This window comes from Schistocerca cancellata, chromosome 6, assembly GCF_023864275.1.
Source record: "Schistocerca cancellata isolate TAMUIC-IGC-003103 chromosome 6, iqSchCanc2.1, whole genome shotgun sequence".
NCBI lineage: Eukaryota > Metazoa > Arthropoda > Insecta > Orthoptera > Acrididae > Schistocerca > Schistocerca cancellata.
Window position 1 is genome coordinate 181,929,359 of NC_064631.1, and position 27,147 is coordinate 181,956,505.

Genomic DNA, 27,147 nt, shown 5'->3' on the forward strand with positions numbered 1-27,147 from the left:
CTAACGCCTTAACTACTACGCCTAACTACAATGGTAGAGGTGATACTCTGATGTCGACATGCAACGTCATGCATGCAGTTCACTTGAATGTTTGTGTACAACAATAGTTTATACATTTTTTGATAACTGCATCACTACAAATGACTCCAGTGACTTTCATGTAAAACCTTGAATTCTTGTAAACAGTTACATTTTAAATAGTTAACTGGTGACTGTTTAAGGAAAGTTCCAAATTTACTCGGCTGTGTAGCATACCTGCATCTCCATCATGACAGAGGTTTTGCATTAACATTTTCCTAACGAGTTCAAACTATGTGCAAGACTGAGATGTGAACTCTAAGCCACAGCTTTCTTTGCACAAGAGACTCTGCGGCACGTTTTTAGATTATCCTAAACGAGGTACCGTGGTAAGATTCGTATAGGACACGCTGAAGGCTTCCTTCTTATGTATATCTTACTGACAACACAGCCCTGTGCAATCCCTAAGGACAACCAGATTCAGAATTCCAAGCACAGAGCAAATATTATAATTTGGAGCATTATTAGAGATGTCGCTAGTAAATTAACCGACGCAAACAATGTTCAATTCCCCGATGAAGACAACTGCAAGGCATGTCAAGCTGGAATCATTGGCCATAAAATTAAATGAATTCTTCCTAACAGCAGTTCAAAACACAGGGAGAAGTGGACCTCTGGAACAGATTTTTCAGACTTAAAAGCCAGCAGACATCAGTTTTGACAGCTCAACTGTTAGAGAGATGACAAAATGTCAATAGATCACTGAAAATCAGTAACTCTTTTCATCCTAAGTACTATAATCTAGCGCTGGCTGTATAGGTACCCCCACCCCATTTGTTAAATTTGTAACGGGTCGATGAGTCAAGGTATACTTTGTAAGTATAAAAGGTTGTAACACACATTTACAAAAGTGAAGATATGCTGCTGATAGACCCATCTTCCTCCTTCCATTGTTCTCTACACTTCTGGAGAAGGTGAATTACAATAGAAAACTGAACTTTCCTAGAAATATCTTTTGATAGTTGCCCAGTTTGGCTTCTGTAAAGGGTTTCGTACAAAGAAAACAGGTATGATCTAATACAGTTCTGGCGCAAATAAAACCTAAATTACACCATTTCCATTTTCTGTGACCTAAGGCAATGCAGCTAATGTCCGGATTCATTCTGCAGAATTGTGCTGTAAGAACAGCTGAATAAATTACTCACATGCCAAAACATTGACAACCAGTTCTGGTGACAGTCATTAACAGGTTGTCAGTAGACTCCAGGCAGGAAATTAGAAATCCGCAAATAGCCAAAACATAAATAAAGCAGGACTTTAGAACTTGGGTAAGTAAAATCCACTTAATACTAATGTTCACATTAAACAAGCTTCGGCTTTACCAGTTTATAGACAGCTGATAGTATTCTGTGAAAGATAATATATTGCTTAGTCTCACGTATTAGGTAAAATAACAGCTGAGTAATGTAGATGAAGCAATTAGCTTTATTCAAAGTAGCTGGTTTTGGTTATAAAGTAATATAGAAGTAAGTCTCTTATTTACCAATGTGAATCTAATCTATTCCGGGTGAATAGATTAGCACTAGTCGTGATTAGTTGTTGGTATGTAATAATCCTTGTTGAAAAATTGCTATTAGTACGTCTAGTAGCGAGAGATAAGACTGTAACGTTAATTGTGTTGTGATTTTGTTACACTGAATCAGTTTCGCTTAAGTTGCAATAATTTTGACTGTGGAAGCCTTATCTAAATTTAGTACTTCATCAGATTGCAATCAGACACCCTGCTGTCTTGTTCAGTGCGTCAAGCAGGTCGCGATAATGGGCGGGAGTCCCCACCTGGGAATTTCGGCGGCCGAGTTGCAAGTTTTTCCAGTTGATGCTGCACTGGGCGAGTTGTGTATCGATGATGAACAAGACAGCACAACACCCAGTCCCCGAGTGGAGAAAATCTCCGATCCGGCTGGGACTCAAACGCGGACCCAATGCGTCGCTGTCAGTTGGTCCTACCACAGGCGGACGGGACCAAAGATGATGCCACACATCTGAGTACCACAGAGACGTTTAACGTCATCTCTGGAGTCTCGTGGTGTAAAACAGTGGAGAACATGACGTTTGTCACCCGCTTTGTGCAAACTTAATATTAAGGCAGAAATGTTTCCCGAGCATCCAGTTGAAACTGCAGGGCGAAATTCGCTTCAGATACAGATTAAATACGTGTGAAATATATGTTAAATATACGTGAAGTACATAGGGTATAGGAAAAATACTTAGGCATATAAAAAATTTGAATGTACAAAGGACATACTTTTCACGTAACAAAAAATGCCATAGGTAGGCAGTTTCCATGCTAGGGGGCGCATGAAGGTTTTGACGCTGGTGATCTTCAGAGACAGTGTTCAAACTATTTATACTCTTTGAGATGCTGTTGAAAACGTAACCGATCTAAGAGTTTACGAATAATTTCAAATCTTTCCGAAGCATTTTCTCGCCGATATCGCTCACAAAATAATGAAAGAAAAAAGTTTGTCGCTTACTACATTTTTTACTGTTCATGCAGAAAACGCCAGCATCAAGCACAACATTTTAATTTATTACTTATTTACTAATACGTAACAGTATTCGCAACGCACATTTCAGACGGTGTTCACATGTACCACTGAATGAATTATGTCGTTGTAAAAGAGACAGTTCAGGAGATATGACGCCATAGCCAAGCTCTTTAAAGAATCGCAGGAGGGAGTTAACACTCTTAAAACCGCCAGGTGTTCAACAAACAATGGCTTCAGTTTCAGCCAAACTAGCAACCATATCTTATGGAGTGCCTTTCGGTGTATCTTACACCAAACGTATTCTCTATACCCCCGCCCTGTCTTCCTCCGCCCGCCCCTTAAAATAAAATTCACCGGACGACAGCTGGAACATCGTCTCTGAACTTCAGTATCGTCAAAACGTTCGTAGACCGCTAGCGGGGAAACGACGCACAAGTGGCTTTTTTTAGCAAAAAAAGTGCTAAAGTGCACTTTACGGTGCCCGCGGCACTTGTGTTGCCTGCTGATGTCAATTCATTACTTTGGTTGTAGCCAGTCGGGTAATAGTACACGGTAGTCAACGAGAGACGTTGACTCTAATAATTTCTTTCGGCGGAAGGTACCAATTGACTACCCTTGTTTTCGATATGAATGGGGAAAAAAGGTGCGCTGACTGACTTGTAGCAGAACCAGAGGTGGTGATATTCCCTGAAGTCGAATGTGTTAACCTGAGTTAATACGTTCAGGACAACCTCTTGAGATGAGGACAGGTTTTATGTTTTGGTTTATTTGCATTAAACGGCAATTGAGTAACTGCCAGTAGATCATAATTTATAATCATTAATTTGTTCTGTTCTAGTTTCACTATTTTCTTTGAGGAGGGAGGGAGTGTGGGTTGTGTAAGTATCTCATAGGCAGCGAGGTCGTTACGTATACAGGCAATCACGACTGCGCCAAATGTCATGAGGCTATATCGCGATCTGTTTCAAAAACTTCGAGCGTTTGTAGAAGTCTGAAAACTGCTTCAAAGTGTTAATGAAGTTAGACGTGTTTTAAAATGGAAGTTGACTCGAAGTAGTCTTGTTGGCAACAGCGAGGGAAGTTACAGTAAGTTGCCTAATCCTGTCGCCACAGGTAAAATAGAGTACCATTTCATGTGAAGTTGACAGGCTTCCAACAGGGTCATATGAATTGCCGTTAGCGGTTCAAAAGCGTTCCGGAAGAAACGATAAGAGCTACACACATGGCTCTAAGTACATTAAAAAATCTACGTATGTGTATCAAATATCGTGTGCGTAGAATGGTGGCGTCTGACTGATTTAAAGAGCTATCTGTTGCGCATTTCCTTCCACGCGGTCTAGCAGTTGTAGGCGCGCAGTCCGGAACCGCGCGGCTGCTACGGTCGCAGGTTCGAATCCTGCCTCGGGCATGGATGTGTGTGATGCCCTTAGGTTAGTTAGGTTTAAGTAGTTCTACGTTCTAGGGGACTGATGACCACAGCAGTTGAGTCCCATAGTGCTCAGAGCCATTTGAACCATCCTTCCACGCCATTGAATTGTACGTGCACAGAAACTCTTGAAATAATGGTAAAATATTACAATTGATATTAGCATTGTAACGATGTAGTCTTCCACATAGGTAAGTCATTTCATTGTGTTGTACCTGAATGAAATGTTTCTTAGACTTCTCTCTACTAGTACTAGGGTTCAAGGGAGCGAACGCATAAACATTTTCAAACGTCAAGCTGACACCAAAAAGCTGTGCATCATGTGGACTAGTTAACGTACTGTATACAGTGATGGGCTGATGTCATGAAGCATGGGACAAAGAAGAGATTTTCCGTGAAGTAGTGCGTTACAGTATATGATGATGCTAGTTGTGGACTACCTCGTTCTGATTCCGAATGAATAGTTACGCGGGTTTTCTTTACACACACACACACACACACACACACACACACACACACACACACATACATACACACACACACATTTCTAACTCATCGTAAAGAATGGACTTTGCGTAAAATCCTGATCCACCTAATTGAAATTATAAGAATGAAGGCTGTGCTACAGAAAAATAGTGATTAACTGGAAATTACACCAACTTCGGTGGAAATTCCAGGCCCTTGTCAACAGAAAACTTCTTACACTCGCTAGTGGTGGTTGATTTCGTATGTGTGATACGGTAAGTGGAAAAGAATGGAGATACCGTGATGGAATATCCGTTGTACAAAGTCGCGGAAAATAGTGAGAGCTCCATCTACTGATAAGATACCAAAGGCGTCAATGGAAATTTCAAAAGAATCTCTCTGCATTCAAACACCTTTGGCCTTCATCGTTGAAAAAATAACCGGCAGCGCTAAGGTTCTTTAGATAACTACCTATCGCTAGTCAATATACCGGAGTGTTTCAATGTCTGACGAAGTACATAATGAATTTGCCCATTTCTTTACTGACGGGAAATGAGTGGTATGTTTACAGATTAGTTAACGTAAAAAAAATAGGTTTCATGCATGCGTAACATAAAGCAAAGGAACTAGTGGAGATCATTTGCTTAAATTTCTCATACCCTCTCTTTTTAGTTTTATTTATTTATTTATTTATTTTTTTGAATTTTACTCCTGGAATTAGGTCTTGGGGGGCCTGTGTACCTGAATCCTACAAGTACACTAACTTTCATAGCTTTAGAGTACTTTTGCTCACCGGAGGGTACTTCATAAAAACAGTGGTGTAATTTCAACCAGTCATTCCCTGTTCTGGGCCACGGATCTCACGAAGAGGCTTTTGTAGCGCCCGTTATATGCGATATGAGCAGAAATTAAAAAAAAAAAACTTTTTGTCTAAATGGTGCCCAAAGGCACACCATTCATTAATGACTTGCGTTCTCACATCACGTAAAACGCATGTCACATCGATGAGAGAGAAGACTAGGTTGAAATTGTTCTCTACAGATGTCTTAAGACAAAATACCTTTCTCTCGCCCTGTAAATTAGTAAAGTGAACACGAAGTGTTCTCTTTTTAACTAACAGACGTGGTTAAACAAAACTGAATGGCCGTGAAATTAAAATACTTATGTGCACCAAATTCTGTTCGCCCTGCCAAATCAGACTTCAATACAGAACAAGCAGGTCGTATGTAAAGCATGCAAGTAATAATTATCTCAATGAAACGGCCACAATGGCGGCTGAACAGATCGCGACAAACCGCCTAATTCTGATTAGCCTACAGAAACCCACCGATTGTCCGATGGCGTGAGCTATTAGAATGTAATATTATGGTTGAAATAAAAGACCACAGTAGATTTTTTTTCATTTTAACCTATTGTTGAATAAGTAGACTTGCGTGGACCATATGTCGCGATCTGTCGAATGGGCAACCTATCGCTTCGTAGATAGCTTATGATCGAGCAAATCGTTACGTTCGGTCACTGAGCGCATGGAAGTCTCAGGTAATCTGTTGCATCGCATGTGATTCAAGCACGCAGTTTGGCTGCCTGGTTTGTTACAGCGGTGTGTGGCAATCAGGGAGGTTAGAATCCACTTCCTTGGTGGCAATATGGCTGTGACTCGATTCTCTATTTATCAAGCTTAGTTGTGCTCTTGTGTTTCGTTTCGCTTTGCCCACGTTGAGTAAGAAATTTACGTTAGAATTTATAGCTGTCTACGAACTACTCTGAGAAGTGGAAGCCGGAGTTGACACTTATACTAATAAGTCATACAAAATACACCCTCCGATTTTGCAGTGATTAGCATTTTGAAGCTTGTGCTATAGAAGTAGAATTGATAGGAAGTTCATAGTAATGGTCGCTGTACAATGGACGCCATCTTACGATTTTGAGTCATTTATGATATAATTACATTTTTAAAGCTTTTAGTTTCTGAACAGAATGACATATGTATGTACTGTAATGTTAAGGGGGCACTTTAATTTAACAAACCTGTCCAACAGTTATATTTAAGTCCCTTGTAATATCATGTAATCTAATCCTCCTCCATTCCAATGATAAAAAGAGTTACAATAATAGTAGTGCAGCTGCTGACAACGTCTCCATAGATGCATCGAGTAAACAGTGGAAATGCTTGCAGTTAAACTACAAGGTTAATGAATAAAAAAGGAATTTAGGACTAATAAACGTAAAACGAATGGTATTGACACACTAGAAAGATGTACAAAACCCATTTGGCGTCAGTGAAAAATGTAAAATAGTCTGTAAAGTAAACTACAGTTTCCACGAAAAGCGGTTCAAAACAAATTTAATAAATCACAATTCTCGTTTATTTTAAATTTATGTTGAGCAAATATTCGCGGGGATACGGTAATGATTGCAACTGCTGTTGAACATAGCAGTTCATTTTGCATAGTAGAACTTCTCGAAACAGTTCATAACACTGACGAGAGATGGGTCAACTCCAGTTACCAAACCGGGTTAACTCGAGTTGAGATTTCAAGTCATCTCCAGTTAGATCGTTACCGTACGAGTTGTGCTCATGCGGTGCACGGCGGACGCCTTTCTCGATGGTTTCGCACGAGTTTGGAGTTAAACGCCATCGCACCCTCCGACGCAGAGTTGAACCGAGCTGAGCCTGTGCCTACAGAACGGGACGTCGTTCACTATAATCATTAGCATCATGGCAACTCGGAGATTATGGAGGGTGAGTCACTAACTATTGCCACCGAAAATAACTCCGAAAGTATGGTAGGAGCTGAAACGTTTGTGGGACAAAGGTTGCATGGGAAAACTGAGGCCATAATATGGCGTTGGTTTTTTGCTGCTAGTTGGGGTCGCTTCAGAGATATGAAGGTCAACGTTGTTTTCTAAATGGGATGCTGTAGTTTGGTACTTGTTTTCTGATAGCGGCTATCGAGACGAATCCAATGATGTGTAACATCTCTCTGAAGGTCAAGGAAGGTCACAAAGGTGGCATGAACGTCCATTTACAGAAGGTGTTCGAATTGATGACCATTGGTATCAATGCAGTGCTGCACTCTCCTCATCATGGATTGAGTGGTATTCCTTATCACATCGGCACTTATCGAAGCACGTGCTCTGACAGTTCTCTCTCGAATATCTTCAGGTGTAATTGGAACGTCTTCATAAACAATGTCTTTTACGAATCCCCACAAGAAAAAAATCCAGAGGCGTCAAGTTTGGCGAACGAGACGGCCACGACACATCTCCTCCACGTCCTATCCAAAGATTTGGGAGTTGTCTCTGCAACTCATTTCTAGACACCAGCGAAAAATGTGCCGGACACCCATCGTGTTGGTACCACATTCTGTTCCTTGTTCCTAAACGTATTTCTTCCAATAACAGACCTAAGGTTTCATACAGGGATGTGGTGTACTTCCAACCATTAAGATTTCCTTCGATGAAATAGGGGCCTATAATTCCGTCCTCCAGAATCCCATACCATACATTCACCGACCACAGTTTTTGGTGTGCAACTTGCCGCAGAAAACATGGATTTTCAGTTGCTCAGTAATGCATGTTAATGAAATTAACATTTCCATAGTTCGTGAATGTAGCCTCGTCAGTAAATAAAATCAAATTAATAAATGTGTCATCTCTCTGGATCTGAAGTTGAGCCCTTCGGCAGAATTCAGTGCGAGGCATGCAATCCGTAAAAGTTAATTCTTGTTTTCACTTCGTTCATCTTTTGTTAGTTACGTTTCAACTTCGAATCTTCTATACTGCTCCTTCGTTTCGTGGCAGCTTCATGATATTTTTATTGACCGCAGTGGATTCTTCCCATCCCTCACTGAATTAATGATATGTGAACTGTTAGCTAACGTATGCATAGACAAAAATTGTAAGTTGAAGCCGGCCGAGGTGGCCGAGCGGTTCTAGGCGCTACAGTCTGGAACCGCGCGACCGCTACGGTCGCAGGTTCGAATCCTGCCTCGGGCATGCATGTGTGTGATGTCCTTAGGTTAGTTAGGTTTAAGTAGTTCTAAGTTCTAGGGGACTGATGACCTCAGAAGTTAAGTCCCATAGTGCTCAGAGCCATTTGAAGCATTTTTGTAAATTGAATTTCCTTATATTGGCCCATAAATACGTGTAAGCTAGGTATTTAGTTTTTAGCTTGAGGTCAATAAGAATACATCACTTTCTCCTTGGAAATGATGATCCTCAGACATCTTATCTGGCCATTAGATTGGGTTGCACAGATGACATGATCTGCACTCGTTATTAGTGTTTCATGACAAAAGAATGGTCGGTGTTTATATTTATCAGCAATAATAGTCTTGATCGTCATTACTCAATGGTCACTGTTAAGCTAACGTCGAAGACCCGTTAATATCAGTTTAATTTTATCCATATTTTGGAGCTGTGAACGTGACTATATTCAAACTTCCTGTGTAATTAATATCAGAGCTGGCGCAACAGCTCAGACACGAAACCTTAAACTTAACACCATTTAGGCTGCAGCCCTACAAGCGATTTCACTTTCTGTCTGTCAGTAGTTACGAGCAAATGTGGAACTTCGCTCATGCGTACTTCTGTGTCGATTCGTATTTTGCTAGTTCCACGTCTTGAACACGCCACCAAAGAATATTGAGATGTTGCCTCAAAAAACTCGATTAAGTAAACGCAAGAAAGCATTAAATCGTTGAAAATAGGTTAGCAGTAATACAGTATGTATCAGTCTGCTTCTAATTCTGGACGTACCTCCTTTGTCAAATTGAAACTTCTCATTCCCCCCCCCCCCCCCCCCCCCCCCGAGACCCGAGACCCGAGACCCGAGACATCATTGCTTGACGTACGAGTAACAGATTGGTCTATTTGCAACTTATGCAAACCAGTATTCCACTTAACAAAGTTAAGCGCTGCAGACAGCCGGTCCGATGCTTATTTCCTCAAGTTTTACATTATCGTAGTTTTACATTATCGTCTAGAGAGAGAGAGAGAGAGAGAGAGAGAGAGAGACCGACTTATAACAGACAGTTGGTAGTGACGAAAACAGTGGAGCAGCTGGTTAGACAATGTGTTCTGACACTGCACGCGAATGTTGATAAGCGCTGACGTACAGTGCTGCCTGAAAGCTAACACTTGTAGCGGCGATACAGTTCCTGAGAGATACAGAGGACAATCAGCCCAGTACGAAACCTGTGTCTCTAATGTTAAATGACGCGTAGAGGCAATGCAAGGCGAGCCACTCAATTTCATCTGCCCTGATATTGTTTAATTTTTACCGCGAAAACGTCAGCGATTCGAGAGGCTCTCAGACTTGTCAGACTTGGTCGTTATTTGGGGCCCGTTGACAGTGGTCAGATGCAAAAAGCGTATTGCAACCTACTGGAAACCAGAAATCGATCAGTCGGATGAATATCCGAATATTGGAAATTATACGAGAATTTTCGCAAAATACGGGAAAATGTATGAGATAGCCTCTCTTCTATGGGCCTCAACTCATGTGGGACTGGTTTACAATGACGAGCAGAGCCGGTTCGGAAACATTCTTCCACACTTGCAACATTTCATTTGCCTTCCCCCATCCCTGATACCACCCCCCCCCCCCCCACACACACACAATTATTTGTCTTCCTTTGCTCTCCTGGTGAGATCCATAAAAATAAATCTACATATGGTTATCATGAAAATGGGTTGCTTTTTATTTTAAAATAAGTACTACGTAGACTCTGAATTGTACTCCAGGGCGAAATGTAAAAAGAATAAGCAATTTGTTTGATTTAACGTTTCATAATACTGGAGATGTGTAAAGTTTTTAGTGAAAGCAGAACGAACTAGACGTGCTGCATTATTATAGCCCCAATAAAATAACTCACATTAAACTGAGTGCAAAGAATAAAAATATAAGACTTAGTTTTTTGTAATAACAGAAATTATTAATTCAATAATTTACTATTTAACTTCCCCTCGTAATCGACGCATTAAACATAACGCACTATTTATCTGTGCAAGTTGTCTGTGTCTACATACGTACATACAAACATACATACATACTCCGCATACATTCGGTGCGTGGCGGAGGGTACCCTGTATCACTACTAATCATTTCCTTTCCTGTCCCTCTTCCAAACAGAGCGAGAGAAAAAGACTGTCTGAAAGCCTCCGTATGAACTCTAATTTCTCGTATCTTATCTTCGTGTTCCTTACGCGAAATGTACCTTGGCGACAATGGAACTATTTTGCAGTCAGCGTCAAATACCGATTCCCTAAATTTCCTCAGTAGTTCCTTGAGAAAAAGAGTGTTGTCTTCTCTCCACGGATACCCATTTGAGTTCACTAAGCATCTCCGTAATACTTGAGTGCTGATCCAACCTACCGGCAACAAATCTAGCAGCACGCCACTGAATTGCTTCCAGGACCTCCTTCAATCCGACCTTTTGGGGTTTCCAAACATTCGAACAGTACTCAAGAATGGGTCGAACTAGCGTTCTATACGCCGACCTCCTTTGTGGGTGAGCTAAACTTTCCCAAAATTCTCCCAATAAAACGAAGTCGATCATTCGCCTTCCTTACTACCAAACTTACGGGCTCATTCCTTTTCATATCGCTTTGCAACGTTTCGCCGAGATATTTAATCGATGTGTCCGTGGAAAGCTGTCCCTTACTAATGCTGTATTCGAACGTTACGGAATCATCTGCATTAACATTTTTTTTAAGATTCGGTTCACAGAGTAGGAATTGTCTATAAGCCATCTTGTATTCTTCTTCTGTCACTCAAGACGGCACCTAGCTGTACACCACAGCGTCAATAGCAAACAGCCGTAAATTGCTGCTTACCGTGTCCGTCAGGTCATTTATGTATACAGGGAATAAAATCGGTCCTATCACAGTTCCCTGCGGTAACCTTGACGATAATATAGTCTCTGGACACTCGCCTTCGAGGACAACGTATTGGGTTCTGTTACCTAAAAGCCATTCACATATCGTAGAATCTAAATAGTCTGCTCGGACCTTCAACAGTCTGTAGTAGAGCACAATGCCAAAAGCTTTCCGGAAATCCAGAAATAATGGAATTTGCCTGTTACCTTCCATCCATGATTTTCAGGATATCATGTGAGAAAAATACAAGCAGCGTTTCGCACGAGCAGGGCTTTCTAAAATCCGGTTGATTTGTAGACAGAAGCTTTTCTTTCTCGCTGAAAGCTATCGTATTTGAACTCAGAATGTGTTCAAGAATGCTACAGCAAACCGATGTTAAACATGTTGGTCAGTAATTATGCGGGTCAGTTCTTTTACACAGGAGTCACCTGCGCCCTTTTCCAGTCGGTTGGGACTTTTCGCTGGGCGAGTGCTTTGCGATACATGCGAGCTAAGTGACCAATGCCGCAGAGTGCTCTCTATAAAACCGAAATGTGCTTCATCTGGACCTGGCGACTTACTTTTTTCCAAGTCTTTCAGTTGTTTATCTGCGTCACAGATGCCAGTTTCTATGTCCTACGTTACCTGTGAAGAAAACTTACCAGTTTCCTACCTTCCAAACTTCACAGAAGCTCTCCTGCGAACCTTGCAGAACTAGTACTCCTGAAAGAGATGATATTGCGGAGACATGGCTTAGCCACAGCCTGGGTTTTCACTCTGCAGCGGAGTGTGCGCTGATATGAAACTTCCTGGCAGATTAAAACTGTGTGCCGGACCGAGACCCGAACTCGGGGAGCTTCTGTAAAGTTTGGAAAGTAGGAGACGAGGTACTGGCAAAAGTAAAGCTGTGAGGACGGGGCCGTGGGTCGTATTTGGGTAGCTCAGATGGTTGCCGGCACGGTAGCTCAGCGTGTTCGGTCAGAGAGCCGGTTGGCCTCTGCAATAAAAAACTGAGTGGAAGGATCAACCACCGAACTTGAACCGGATGTCTTGCGACGTCCGCAACGACCAAACACAACGATCAATAACGAACAAAGTGAAAAAAAAAAGATGGTAGAGCAGTTGTCCGCGAAAGGCAAAGGTCCCGAGTTCGAGTCTCGCTCCGGCACACAATTGTAATCTGTAAGGAAGTTTCATATCAGCGCACACTCCGCTGCAGAGTGAAAATCTCATTCTATTTTTTCCTGTGTGGGAACTGTGTACACTGTAAAATTTTTAGTTTTTTTTAAACTGTTTATTTTGGCATTTATCGGTATATACGATTTATTTATATCGAGCTATTGACAGTATGGCCTTGTAAACCCAAGCCAAATAAATAAATAAAAAAGAATTACTTAAGTACTCTGGCGCTGTAGGGGCATTACTTATGTGTAAACAGTATTCGAATAACGTTTATCTCTCTCTCTCTCTCTCTCTCTCTCTCCCTCCCTCTCTTTCATTCTCTGTCTCTCTTTTTCGTAGCCACGTACCCAACACAGGAAAACTATTTTACTTGTCGAGCACACGTATTCCGTGCACGTGCGGCGCTCACACAGTATGCAAGTCGCATATAGCCTACTTATGATAACGAAGGTGCTGGCTGCTTCTGTGGAAGCATAACCTGACGGAGGGGCCTTCAACTTCGGTTACGTAAAACGGATACGGTTTTTGTGTGTTTGTTGAAGAAGGAAAAAAAAAGCCTGCATCAAAGATCAAAGGATAGTTTTGCAGTACGTTAAACTGGATTACCTGTGGTGATGTGTCGAAGAGATTCCGAAAGATTGCTTATAGACCGTGACCCTGTGGCTGAAAACGGTATACAGCAAGCCCTCGAACAGCCCACCCTTCTCCCTCGTAGAAGTGAATGAAAAAGTGCAAAAAGAAACAACCCTCACGGGTGGACACAAATGAAACCCGTTGCCGACGCAGATTGATAACCGGTCAGCTGCGAATTAATTCCTGTGCTGTTAAATAGGGCTCCGCAGACGGCGCGACTGCAGAATGATTCCCCAACGCGTTGCCAACCGGTTGCGAGTAACTCTGCATGTGCATTGCTAAGCGATCGGAGTTGCGTCGTGTCCTCGAACAGGGCTCTGTATCACTAATTTGAGGATGAACGAGCAAGTTGTGAACACTAGCTTTGAAGGGGAAGTGGAAAAACATTTTTTTATATATATAACTGAAAGCTCCGAGGCTGCTGTAGGATGGATTTGACAGGGAAAGCGTGGTGTGAAGTGAGAGATGCTGAGAACGGACTCCAAGAGAATAGCACTGCCGAACAACATAATGAGGCAGTTGACCATCAATCAATGGAAGACTCCGAATGACGCAAATCTTAAACTTAGTCCCAAAATTGTTTTAAGAAAGACAGTAATCAGTACGTATTTTCATTGAAATATTTACTAATCTGCTTATTGTACGTTTATCAGTGATATAATTTCATGTATTTATACACCGCGCGTATAAAATAAATCAGCACTTTCGTAACTCACAGTGATTAATATTCTTTCCTCTGCACTGGCACATTCCCCCATATTCGTATTTATATATGCTGTTCTATGGCGGGAGAAATCACCTGCCCCAAATCACAATAGCAATGTTTACTCTTTATATAAAACGTAGTGGGCTCGAATCTGCCTGTACAGCTCCTCGGCTGCTACAAGCAGCCTGCAGTTCATGTTTTTCTGGATGTACGTTAGTATCCAGAACTTTCTTCATTCACTTATTCGTGTGTAACAATTATTATCAATAATTATTAACAACAGCAACAACAGAGCAGCACAGCTTCGAGTCTTGAGTCTGTTCTCGACATGCCGGGAGCAACAGAAAGATGAAGCAGTGCAACAAACAAATACTCCCTCTCACTGACGCTCGTAGGCGGCAAATGCAGTTTCGTATTCCAGCGTTGCGCCTTGTGCGGAACTACGTTGACAGTTTACCTGTTGCGTTCGTTTTCAGTCGCACCGCGTGTAGACGGAATTCGTTGTACACTAAAATGTTTGCCCGTGTGATTTTTTGATAGACATATTGGACAGTAATTTTAATGGAAATTGGAGCCTTTTAAAAGTGAATATTAAGTTAGTTAAAATCTATGGAATTTGTGGTATGAATAGTGACCTGCCTGTTTTTTTTTTTATTTTCCTGTTATTATTTTCCACATGTGAGGCAATAAAGCGAAACTGGAGCGAATATAGGAACTCTGTTGTGAAGTTTATGCTTCCGTTTTGAATCATCATTGTATCTATGGATTTGATATTTTCCCCTTGTATCCTGTATTCGCTGATTTGTTCGTTCAATTATGTCTTTTTTTGTTGCTAAAGGGTTTCTTAAAACAGAACAACTTTCTACTGTCAATCAGCATGGACTCTAAAAACATCGATCATGTGAAACCTAATTCACACTTTCCTCAAGAGATATACTGAAAGCTTTGGATCAAGACAGTCAGGTAGATGCAGCATATCTTGATTTCTGAAAGCAATTGACACAGTACCACACCTATGCTTACTGCCAAAAGTATGATCATATGGGGTATTAGGTGAAATTTGTCACTGGATTGAGGACTTTTTGGTAGGTTGGATGCACCATGTGTTCATGGATGGAGAGTCATCATCAGATCTAGAAGTAACTTCAGGTGTGCCCCAGGGACCTTTGTTATTCATATTGTATATTAATGATGCTGCAGACAATATTAGTAATGACCTCAGACTGTTTGCAGATGATGCAGTTATCTATAATGAAGTACTGTCTGAAAGAAGCAGCATAAATATTCAATCAGATCTTGATAAGATTTCAAAGTGGTGCAAAGATTGGCAATTTGCTTTAAGTCTTCAGAAATGTAAAATTGAGACCTTCACAAAATGAAAAATCGTAGTATCCTATGTCTGTAATATCAGTGAGTCACTTGGAAACGGCCAACTCATACAAATACCTGGGTGTAACTTTTTGTAGGGATATGAAATGGAATGTTTACATAGGCTCAGTCGTGGGTAAAGCAAGTGGTAGACTTTGGTTAATTGGTAGAACATTGGGGAAGTACAATCAGTCTACAAAGGAGATTGTTCACAAGTCACTCATGTGACTGGTTCTAGAATATTGCTAAAGTGTGTGGGATCCATACCAAATAAGACTAACAGGGGATATTGAATGTATACAGAGAGGGGTAGCATAAATGGTCACAGATTTGTTTCATTCGTGGGGAGTGTCACAAGATACTGAAGGAACTGAACTGGAAGGCTCTTGAAGATAGACATAAACTATTCTGAGAAAATCTGTTAACTAAGTTTCATGAACTTGATTTAAATGATGACTCTATGAAAATATTACAACCCATTACACATCACTTACACAGGGATCATGAGGACAATACTAGAATAATTATGCACAGAGGCATTCAAAAATCATTCTACTTGTGCTTTGTACATGAATGGAATAGGAAGAAACCCTAATAACTGGTACAGTGGGACATATCCTCTGTCATGCACTTCACTTCACATTGGCTTTCAGAGTATAGATGTAGATGTACTGGAATGCAAACACAAGCATAAACAGTCTGCTGCCTGATGCGTGCAAGGTTTCCGATATTCACCACATACACATGTGCCACATATACAAATCTGAGGGAGTGGTGTCTACTCCAGCAGACCTCTACATCCTATCCATCTCTGGAGAAACTGAATATGCAGGTATGTCTGGAGAGCTAGTCCATGATGAGGGAGTGCACCATCTTATGGAAAGGAAGTTGGACATGTCCCATTCTGAGACTGCAGACAGAAACAGTGGCAGCACATCTTGGTCTAGTTACTGTAGACAATGGGCTGATGTTAGTGCACCCCAAATAGAGAAGTGCCCAAAAGTACTAGAACCCCATGTTCCTCTCCAAGACATCACTCTAGGTACACACCTTTCTTAGATGGTTTCATCCAGTGAGAGGTGACATTTGACTAATATGGGTGATTCTGTTTGTTTACGTCTTGGCTCTCATAGAAACTGGCATCAAGTGTAATCTGTACATCATAGGAGAAATGATGATTTTTGTCCAGCCCTTTATTTCTCTAACTGTAGGATATGTCGCATGACCCCACTTCCAAAATGATCACAATGTTGCTGACATAGACTCTCAGGTCTTTTCCGTCTCCCAACTCTTACAACATTACTTCAAATTACTGTTTATCCACATGGTGGTTTTAGTTGGGTTGTCCCCCACATCTGGACCACACTCTACGATGTTATGGCCTGCTTTGGAAGAAGCACTGCAATTATACCACTTTAAATGTACCAGTAATGTAATTACTAGCAGAAAGCTATCATTATGTTCCTGTTATCTACATATAACAATAAATTTACTATGATCTTCCATCAATTCCTATGTTGTATTACTTGTATATATCTACGAAACTACTGCCCCCAGGGAAATGTGTTGGAACCCTCGCTGTTCATGTTGCATGTTAATGACTTTACAGACAGTATTAATAATAACCTTAGACTCTTCACAGATGACACAGTTACCTGTAACAAAATACTGTTGGGAAAAAGCTGTACAAATGTTCAGTCTGATATTGATAAGATTTCAAACTGGTGCAAAGACTGACAACTTAATTTAGACATTCAGAACTATGAATTGTGTATGTTGCAGAAATGAAAAAAATGCTGTATGTTATGACTAAAAGATCAGTGAACTACAATTGGGATCAGTCCAGTTGTACAGATACAGGTGTAATAATTTAAAGAGATATGGAATTAAACAATCACTTGGACTCACATGTAGGTTAAGCAGGTGGCAGACTTTGGTTTATTGGCAGAATACTAGATAAATGCAGTCTTCAAAGGAGAGTCCTTACAAAGCATGTCTGTGAACCATCCTAGAATATTGCTGTAGTATATGGGACCCACACCAAATAGAACTAACAGGGGTATTGAGTGTATACAGACAAGAGCAACACAAATGGTTACTGGTTTGTTTGGCCCATGGGGGCATAATTGAGATGCTAAAGAAACTGAACTAGCAGGCACTTAAAAGATAAGACACAAACTATCCCCAAAAAGCTTATCTACTAAGTTTGAAGAACCAGCTTTAAACGATGAATCTGGGATTTTACTAAAACTCCCTATGAATCGCTGCTGTAGAGACCATGAGGACAAGATTAGATAAATTAAAGTGTCCACAAACACTTTTAGAGTCATTCTTCCTGTGCACCATACGCTGAGGTCACAAGTCTTGGCATAGCGATACATACATGTACAGATGGTGATGGTATCACATACACAAGGTATAAAAGGATAGTACATTGGCAGAGCTGTCATTTCTACTCTGGTGATTCATGTGCAAAGGTTTCAGACATGATTATGGCCACATAGCAGGAATTGACATACTCTGAATGTGGCATGGTTGTTGGAGTTAGATGCGTGGGATACTCCATTTTTGAAATTGTTAGTGAATTCAATATTCTTAGATATGGCAAGAATACCAAATTTCATCCATTACCTCTCACCATGGACAGTCTCGTGGCAGACGACCTTCACTTAATGACCCAGAGCAGCGGCATTTTTTGTAGAGCTGTCAGTGCCAACAGACAAGCTACACTACATGAAATAACCACAGAAATAATAGGACTTATTGCGAACATATCCATTAGGCCAGTGTGGTGACATTTGCTGTTAATGGAATATAGCAGCCGACTACCACACAAGTGCTTTTGCTAACAGCACAAAATTGCCTGTAGCGCCTCTCCTGGGCACATGACATTATTGTTTGGACCATAGATGACTGGAAAAGCGTGGCTTGGTCAGATGAATCTTAACTACAATTGGTAAGAGCTGATGATAGGGTCTGAGTGTGGTGCAGACTCCACAAAGCCATGGACCCAAGTAATCAACAAGGCAATGTACGAGCTAGTGGTGCCTCCATAATATGGGCTATGTTTACATGGAATGGACTGGGTGATTTGGTCCATCTGAACCAACCATTGACTGGAAATGGTTGTGTTCAGCTACTTGCAGACTACTTTCATTCATGGGCTTCATGTTCCTAAACAACGAAGTCACCGAGCCACAGTTGTTCGCAGACAGTTTGAAGAACATTGTGGACAGTTCAAGCGAATTATTTGGCGACCCACATCACACAAAATGGATTCCATTGAGCATTTATGGGACAAGAGGTCAGTTCATGCAAAAAAATCCTCTCCTGGCAAATCATTTTAATTATGGATGGTTATAGAGGCAGCATGGCTCCATCTCTCTGCAGGGGACTTGCAATGACTTTCTGAGTGCATGCCACACTGAATTGCTACAGTGCACTGGAGAAAAGGAGGTCCAACGTGATAGAAGGAGTTATCCCGTAACTTTTGTTACCTCAGTGTATGAGAGTGGAAAGTGATCAGCTCTAATAGCTGGTACAACAGGAAGTACCCTCAGCCATGCACTTCAGTAGTTTGCAGAGAATTGATGTAGACGTATCTGTCATTCTTTCCAATATGTTTTGCATTTTCCTCTCTTTATCTAGTCTACATCTACTCCTTGATGAGATACCAAATGCTCTATTAACCACTTACTACTTCTGGTAAGGATTTTCATTTCCTCAAGGAATGGAGAGCTTACTTGTAAAAGTTTTGTGACAAAAAAAAAGGGGGGGGGGGGGGGAAGGAAAATGTTATACAAATAGTACGAACACTCTGTGTGTGTGTGTGTGTGTGTGTGTGTGTGTGTGTGTGTGTGTGTGTGTGTGTGTGTAAAAAAAATTGTGGTTTACCGTTTGGTATCTCATGTCTGCAGGTGGAGGGACCAGAGTGTGATATACTGTCTGAAGCTGTGTCACGCTATGAAGCAATCCTCAAGGAGGAGGCAGCAATCAAGGGCCCACGCAATGCCAGTGAAGCCTCCACGCAGCTGTCTGCACTGCTGGTGCGCCTCGATGGAGAGTGTGGCGATCGGCCGGTCTTTGGCATGGATGAGTCCTGTGAGTGAGCAGCATGTGCTGTGTTATGAAAGTTTCTTGTAAGTTAATGTTGGTCAGCTCACCTTTGTTTTGATGAATTTCTTTATAGAGACCAACAGAGAATCAAAACTGAACTGTCAAGTGCTGATCCGTTGGTTAAGTAAAAAGCAAAGGCAACAAACTTGAAGTTCGTAGACATATTGGGTGTAAACAGACATGTAACAACACTGAGATATCACTAGCTTTTAAACTACTTCTCTTTTTCATTTTAATAACAGTCTTAATGTACACACAACCACGCAAATGTCAAAACACACCTATCTGTTTTTGGGGCAACACTTTTTTAATTGTATTCATAATGTAATTACTGCTACTGTGATGCTTTAGAAACTTGCCACCAGAGACACATTAATAGGAACATCTGCAGCTACTGTATATACATACTCTGCAATCCACCGTATGGTGCTTGGTGGAGGGTACCCCGTACCACTACTAGTTGTTTCCTTTTCTGTTCCACTCACCGATAGAGTGAGGGAAAAATGAGTGTCGATATGCCTCTGTTTGGGCCCTAATGTCTTGTATCTTATCTTCATAGTCCTTACATGAAATGTATGTTGGCAGCAGTAGGATCATTCTGCAGTCAGCTTCAGATGCTGGTTCTCTAAATTTTCTCAATAGTGTTCTTTGTAAAGAACATTGTCTTCCCTCCAGGGAGACTGATTTGAGTTTCCGAAGCATCTCAATAATACTTGCACATTTTTCGAACCTACTGGTAGCAAATCTAGCAGCCCATATGTGAACTGCTTTGATGTCTTACTTTAATGTGACCTGGTGCAGATTCCAAACACTCGAACAGTACTCAAGAACATATCACACTAGCACCCTGTATGAGTTTGTCTTTATAGGTGAACCACATTTTCCTAAAATTTTCTCAGTAAACTGACCAATCACCCTCCCTACCATAATCCCCTCACATGCTCAATCCATTTCATTTTGGTTTACAAAAATTACCTCAGATATTTAAATGACATAACTCTAGATAGTTAAAAGACATGATTGTGTCAAACAGGACACTACTGAAGATATATCAAAACATTATGGGTTTGTGCCCCCCCCCCCCCCCCCCCCCAGAGGGCTCACCGCTCTTTAGCGGGTTCATGATTGGCTACCATGGGGCCCCAGCCTTTGCAGCATCTTTTACCCTCTGTGCTGCATGTCTATCCTCTTGCTGTTCTTTTTGCCCTCCCTTGGGGGACATTGCTGGGGTGCTTTTGGTAATGTTCCGCATTTTCCATTGCTGACATAAGAACAATCTCACCACTGTTTTTCATTTCTTTTTTCCCTTTCTTCGTTCACCTTCTCCTATCCTTCCTCCACTTCGGTGTTTGAGGCTCCTCTTTTTCGTCCTCCTCCCTCTGTGCTCCTGAAGGCCAGCCCACCCATCTGATGTACAACAGGTGACTGGGTAACGCGTAATTCCCAGCCCCGACTCAACAGGTAGGGTTTGTACGTACCACCTGGTACAGGCAAGGTCCAGGGAGGGGTGATTTCCTGAGCTGCTACCTTCCCAAATTGCCAGTTGGTCCCTCTGTCAGGTGTTTGGGATGTGTGACCTGAGGTTTGAACAGTCACCTAAGGCAGTGTGTTCCCCTCTAGGGAGGGGGGGGGGGGGGCAGTACGCCATCAGAGACGCTGGCAATCACTGTAGATTTTCTCGCAATGAGCTTTTCATCATATTTGCAGTCTGTGTCTATAAACCATAAACAGATTGAAGCTCGCAATTCAAAGACCCTCCCTAAGTCCATTTACTATTCAGAAAGGTGTTGATGTAGTTACTGCCTGTGAAATCCTGCTCTGGATTATGCAATGGCGCCTTACTTTTGGAGACTACTTCTGATTCTCGAGCACAACAACTGCTTGCCACTTTGCATCTCCACGGCTATCCTGTTAGCATTGAGGACCAGAGAACTCTGAATTATTCCTATGGTGTTATTTACACTAGGCTGCTCAACGGTCTGACTGAGGCAGAAATCCAAACGTACCTCTCTGATCAGGATGTCATTGCTGTCCATCAGGTGATGAAATACGTAGCTGCACCCTTAATGCCCACATGCATTCTCTTTCTCACCTTTGCTAGAGTGGTGCCTCTGTCAAAGAACAAAGCAGGCTATGAAGTTATCACAGTCCGACCGTAAATGTGGAACCTGATGTGCTGCTACCAGTGTCATTGTTTCAGTCACACTTGTATGTTTTGTCGACGCCCGGCCAAATGTGTAACCTGTGATAGGGATGCACACGAGGGTGATAGTCCGCTTCCTTCTCCCCACTGTACAAACTGCAATGGTGACCGGTGACCATGCCACCTCCAGTCAAGGATGTCCCACGTACCTCAATGAGTGGGCTGTCCAGGAGCTCGGGGTAAAGGAAAAAGTGCCTTACCCAGTCACTCACAAGTTGTTGGCTAGTCGCAAACCATGCATCCAAACATCTGGCACTTACAGTACTGTTCTTGCTACATCTTGCTCCATGAAGGACATGGCCAAGCAGGTGTGAGACCTTATATTCAGCACTGAGGTTGTGGAACTGCCTAGTGTCATGGTAGCATTGTGGTCTCCTTGTCCAGCTGTGCAACAAGCCACCATACATTCAACTCCCAAGGCGAAGTCACCTGCTACACAACCAGGAGGCTGGAAAGGACAGAGGGAATACTCCAGCAAAGACTTCCTATGTCCCTCCAGCCAACAAATATGAGTTTTCTACTGGCAACTGGAGAGGCTACAAGAAGTCAAACAAAGGCCAATAGTGTTTTCCTTCACCGATGCAGAGATCCTCATTGACGATATCGCCATGTGACACTCTCACCCAGCCAACCTCTGTGTCGCCGCTGCGCACTGCCTACTATTTTTCTGCCCTGTACTCTACTGATCAACAGAGGGAGAGTGCCGATGCCTCTGTAGATCTCATGGGGCGTGATCCTCCAGCCTTCGCACACTGTAGCAGTGAGTCTTTGAAGGCCGGCAATCGGCAGCCGCCAAGGTTACATCCCTTCATTTTTCCCACCTCCCCTTTATTCGTTATGGCTCTCCTTCAGTGTAATGTTCATGGCCTTCAATCAAAAATGTGGATTTACAGCTGCTCTTAGAATCTCAGCGAACAGGAAACAAAATTGCATCCCCATGATACCTTTGAGCTCTCGCATTTCTTCCCGGTCCATTTTGACTTTCCCTCAAGAATGGCATTCCATCTCATTGGGAAATCTTGCTGCTCATTTGGGATGACATTCATAGTAAACCCATCTCTGTCATAACTTGCCTTCAAACTGTTGCGATTCACCTTTTCCTTCCTCACTTGAACTTTTCCCTTTGTAACGTATACATCCCTTCATTCTTTGGTGTCACCAGGGCAGGCTTCCTCCAGCTTACTGGGCAGCTACCTCACTCATTTCCACTGCTTGGTGACTTTAATGTGCACCATCCCCTTTGCGGTTTTCCCAGAACCTGCCAGAGAGGTGCTCTCTTGGCTGACCATCTCAGTCAACTTAACCTCCCCGCCATAACGCAGGAACACGCGTGTTTATTTCAGACTCCTCGCACACCTATTCCCATTTGAACCTATCCTGCACTGCCCAGCTTGCCCTTCATCTCCAGTGGTCTATTCTCTCTGACACATACTCGAGCGACCATTTCCTGTGTGATATCTGTTTGCTACTTACGCACACCCAAATAGCAGCTTACTAAGGCCGACTGGAGGCTTTACTCCTCCCTGGCGACCATCGACAAACATTTCCCCAGTTGTGATGACCAGGTGGAATATCTTACAAATGTTATCCTTACTGCCGCAGAACATTCCATTTCTTGCACTTTCTTTTTACTGAGCCATGTACCGGTCCCTCGGTGGACTGAGGTCTGCCGCTATGCAATTTGCCCGCTGAGACATGCTCTCCACGCTTTTAACCATCATTCTATGATGGCAATCTGCATTCATTATGGATAGCAAGAAAGCTAGCTGGATTTCATTCACTAGTTCATTTAACAGTTCCACTTCCTCTTCCCTTATGGGGGCCAACCTCCGGCAGCTCTCTGGGACCAAGATCCATTCCCCAGTTTCCAGTCTCTCAGTAGCAGACAGTGTCATAGTGGACCCTGTTGCTATCCTTTCTCTTGCAGGCAAGCAGTTTCTACTTCATATGTACAACCACATCTGGGCATAGAGCACATTCCAGACACTGGCATGAAGCCACTGTCGTACCCATATCTAAGCCCGGTAAGCTTCTAGCCACCACCCCATTTCTCTCACCAGCTGTGTTTGTAAGGTGATGGAACATATGATTCATACCCAGCTGGTACGGTGGCTCGAGTCTGACAGTTTACTAGCCACTGCACAGTGTGGATTTTGAGCATGCCATTCTGCAGTTGTCCATTTCATCACTTTATCCATCATGTCATGAATGGTTTTCTGCGGAAATCCCAGACTGCTGCTGTGTTTTTTTGATTTGAAGAAAGCCTCATGTACCTGCTGGAGGACTGGTATCCTCCATACTCTCTACACATGTGACTTCCATGGCCGCCTGCCCTGTTTCCTTTAGGAATTTCTAAAGCAGAGTTTTCAAGGTATGGGTGATATCTGCCTTGTTGGGCACCTTTATCCAGGAAAATTGTGTGCCACAGGGTTCCATTCCTGAGTGTCAACCTCTTTGCTATCACCATTAACCCTATCATGGCCTGCCTCCTGCCAGGCATCTCTGGCTCCCATTTCATCCATGATTTTGCCATCTATTGCAGTTCTCCACAGACTTGTCTCATTGAGCGATGTCTTCAGTGATGTCTCGATAACCTTCACTCATGGAGCATAGACAGTGGCTTTTGTTTTTCCACTGATAAAACTATTTGTATGAATTTCTGGTAGTGCAGTTTATATCTTGGGCCTGTTGCTCTTCTGTTCATTGAAACTATGAAATTATTGGGACTCATGCTCAATAGGAAACTTTCGTGATCCTCTCACATGTCTTACGTGGCACTCTGAGGTGTGGAGTCCCTCAATGCCCTACGTGTCCTCAGTGGTACTTACTGGGGAACAGATTGTACCACCCTCCTCTGTTTGTACCAGTCCCTTGTCTATTCGAAACTAGACTATGGGTGTTTTGTTTATGCGTCTGCGTGTCTGTCCCTCTTACACCATCTTAATACTATCCGCTATCATGGCATCCGTTTGGCCACTGGTGTCTTTTACACTAGCCTGGTTGAGTGTCTGTATGCAGAAGCTGCGGGACTCCCACTGTCGTACCACTGTGGCTATCTCCTCGGCACATATGCATGCAGTTTGTCTAGGCCACCTTCTTTGATGACTCCTTTGATCAGCAGTATGGGGCACATACTCCTTATCTGTTACCTCTTGGAGTAAGCTTTCGGCTCTTGCTCCGGCAGCTTAACTTTGTGCTACCTGCCCCATTCCCGGTGGATATGAACCTTTCACCATCTTGGCTTCACAATCAACCTGTATTCACTTCAGCCTCCTTTCCCTTCCTAAGGACACTATTCCAGCCTCACTCTATTGCTTTCAGTTTCACAACTCTCGCATGGAACTTTTAGATAGTACTCTTATGTACACTGATGGCTCTCGGACTGACTATGGTGTCCGGTGTGCCTTCATCATTGGCACATTAGTTTTTCAGTATTGCCTTCAGAAAACTCCTCTGTATTTACAGCAGAGCTTTTTGCCCTGTATCAGGCCACTCAGTACATCTGGCGGCACAGGTTTTTCAGTTTCGTCATCTGCTCTAACTCTCTGCGCCCTTCAAAGCTTCTGTGTGCTGTACACCATCCATCCCTTAGTGCAATGGGTCTAGAGAAGCTGTCGCTTGCTCACTCTTGATGAAGCCACTGTGATGTTTATGTGGGTTCCTGGTCATGTTGATCTGACAGGAAACGAGGCCACTAATGCTGCTGCCAAGGCTGCAGTCCTTGTTCCTCAGCCCGCTCATTCTTACATTTGCTCTGATGATCTCTGTGTTGCCATCTGTCTGCAGGTGATTCCCTTCATCACCACCACTGGTCCTCTCTTCACAGGAACAAGCTCCGGGTTATTAAACCTCTCCCAGTGGCTTGGATGACCTTCTCTTGACCCTTTTGTCATGAGATCATTTTAACTATGTTGCACATTGGGACTGTCTTTTTAGCCATCGCCATTTGTTAAGTGGGGCTGTCTTACTACTTTGTACTCACTGCTCTCAACCTTTGATGGTCTGCCATTTCCTGATGGAATGCCCTGTTTTAACTTACATTCTCGTTTGTGTTTGCTGTCTGAGTTATGGGCTGTTTTAGCAAACAATGCGCAGGAAGTCAACCAAGTTTTACTTTTTATCTGTCGTGTCAAAATGGTGAAGGCCATTTAAATTTTAGTTCAGGACCTCCGTTTCTCTATGGCATATTTTATAGACTTTTCTTCATATTCCTGTTTTCAGCTGTCTTCTCGTCCATTGTTTGGGATTAATATGTAGTCATTTTTAACTCCTCTCTTTCTCTTCATGTTCTACAATTTTAGCATGAGCGCATATGACCCTAGTTGTTTTTGCACCCTAAATCAAAACAAACAAACAATTATGGATTTGTTTTTCATACTCATCTGCATAACTTACATTTTTCTGCATTTAGAGCCAGTTGCAATTCATCACCCAACTAGCAATTTTGTGTAAGTCATCTTGTATTACTCTCCAGTCACTCACCTTCTACACCGTACCACACACCGCAGCATCATCAGCAAATGACGACAGATTGCTGCCCACCCTGTATGCCAAATCATTTATGTATATAGAGAATAATAGCACTCCTGTCACACTTCCCCGGGACACTCCTGATGATACCCTTGTCTATGATGAATGATCGCTCTAGAGGACAACATACTGGGTTCTATTACTTAAGAAGTATTTGAGCCACTTGCTTATCTGGAAACCTATCCTGTATGCTCATGCCTTCATTAACAGTTTGCAGTGGGGCACTGTGGTAAACGCTTTATGGAAATGCAGCAATGTCGAATCCTCTTGTTGCTGCTCATCCATACTTTGCAGTGTATCTTCTGACAGAAGGGCAAGCAGAGTTTCATACAAGCGATGCTTTCTAAAACTGCTCTGGTTGGCGGACTGAAGCTTTTCCATCTTAAGGAAAATTATTATATTCAGACTGAAAATATATTAACCCAGATAACCCTGACGTCCTTCTGGAAGGACGGCGGCACTCACAGTTGAAATTATTTATTTTTGCGAATAACGCATTGTTGCAACGGACTGTGATGCATTGTTATATGAAGTTGGCCGAGTCACTTGCACGCTGCAACAGTCAGTTTGACGCTGTCGTTCATAGTGAGTGAGAAACTGTGTCTTGAAAATAGGGCCTATTTTACCATGGACGAACTGACCGACCTTGTCATCGAAATGTATGCATATTTTCTTTCATATTGCATAAATAATTCTGAAACTTGTCATATATCTTCAAGAATTAACCTATATTATTTATGGGTTCATATTACAATTGAAAGTTTTCGTTCGTTGTAATTCAATAATGTTTTCAACCGTCCTTCCAGAAGGACGTCAGGGTAATATGTTGTCATTTTGTATTTACAGAAAATGATGTACACTGATGGAACTTTTGGACATGTTAGAATAAAAAGATGAGGAAATACTTAACGCTGGCACGTGGAGTAAGGATTATGAAATGAAAGGTATGGGGTACGGTGTGGTAATGACTTATGTTGACCAGTTACTTCCACATGTTCTATATCGAATATACTTTGATAACTTCTTAAGCAGCGTTGAACTACTACATGACCTAAAAGAGAGGGGCGTGGAAGCAACAGGAACAATAAGA

General features: G+C 42.3%; 1 protein-coding gene across 1 annotated transcript in view; it reads left to right on the forward strand.

Annotated features, from left to right (window-relative positions):
- The window catches only part of LOC126088103 (beta-hexosaminidase subunit beta-like), a 127,607-nt gene that overhangs the window by 53,275 nt on the left and 47,185 nt on the right, over positions 1 to 27,147 (forward strand). The window contains exon 2 of the mRNA XM_049906199.1: positions 19,126 to 19,309. Coding sequence (XP_049762156.1) covers positions 19,126 to 19,309 — 184 coding nt within the window. The remainder of the gene's footprint in view (positions 1 to 19,125; positions 19,310 to 27,147) is intronic.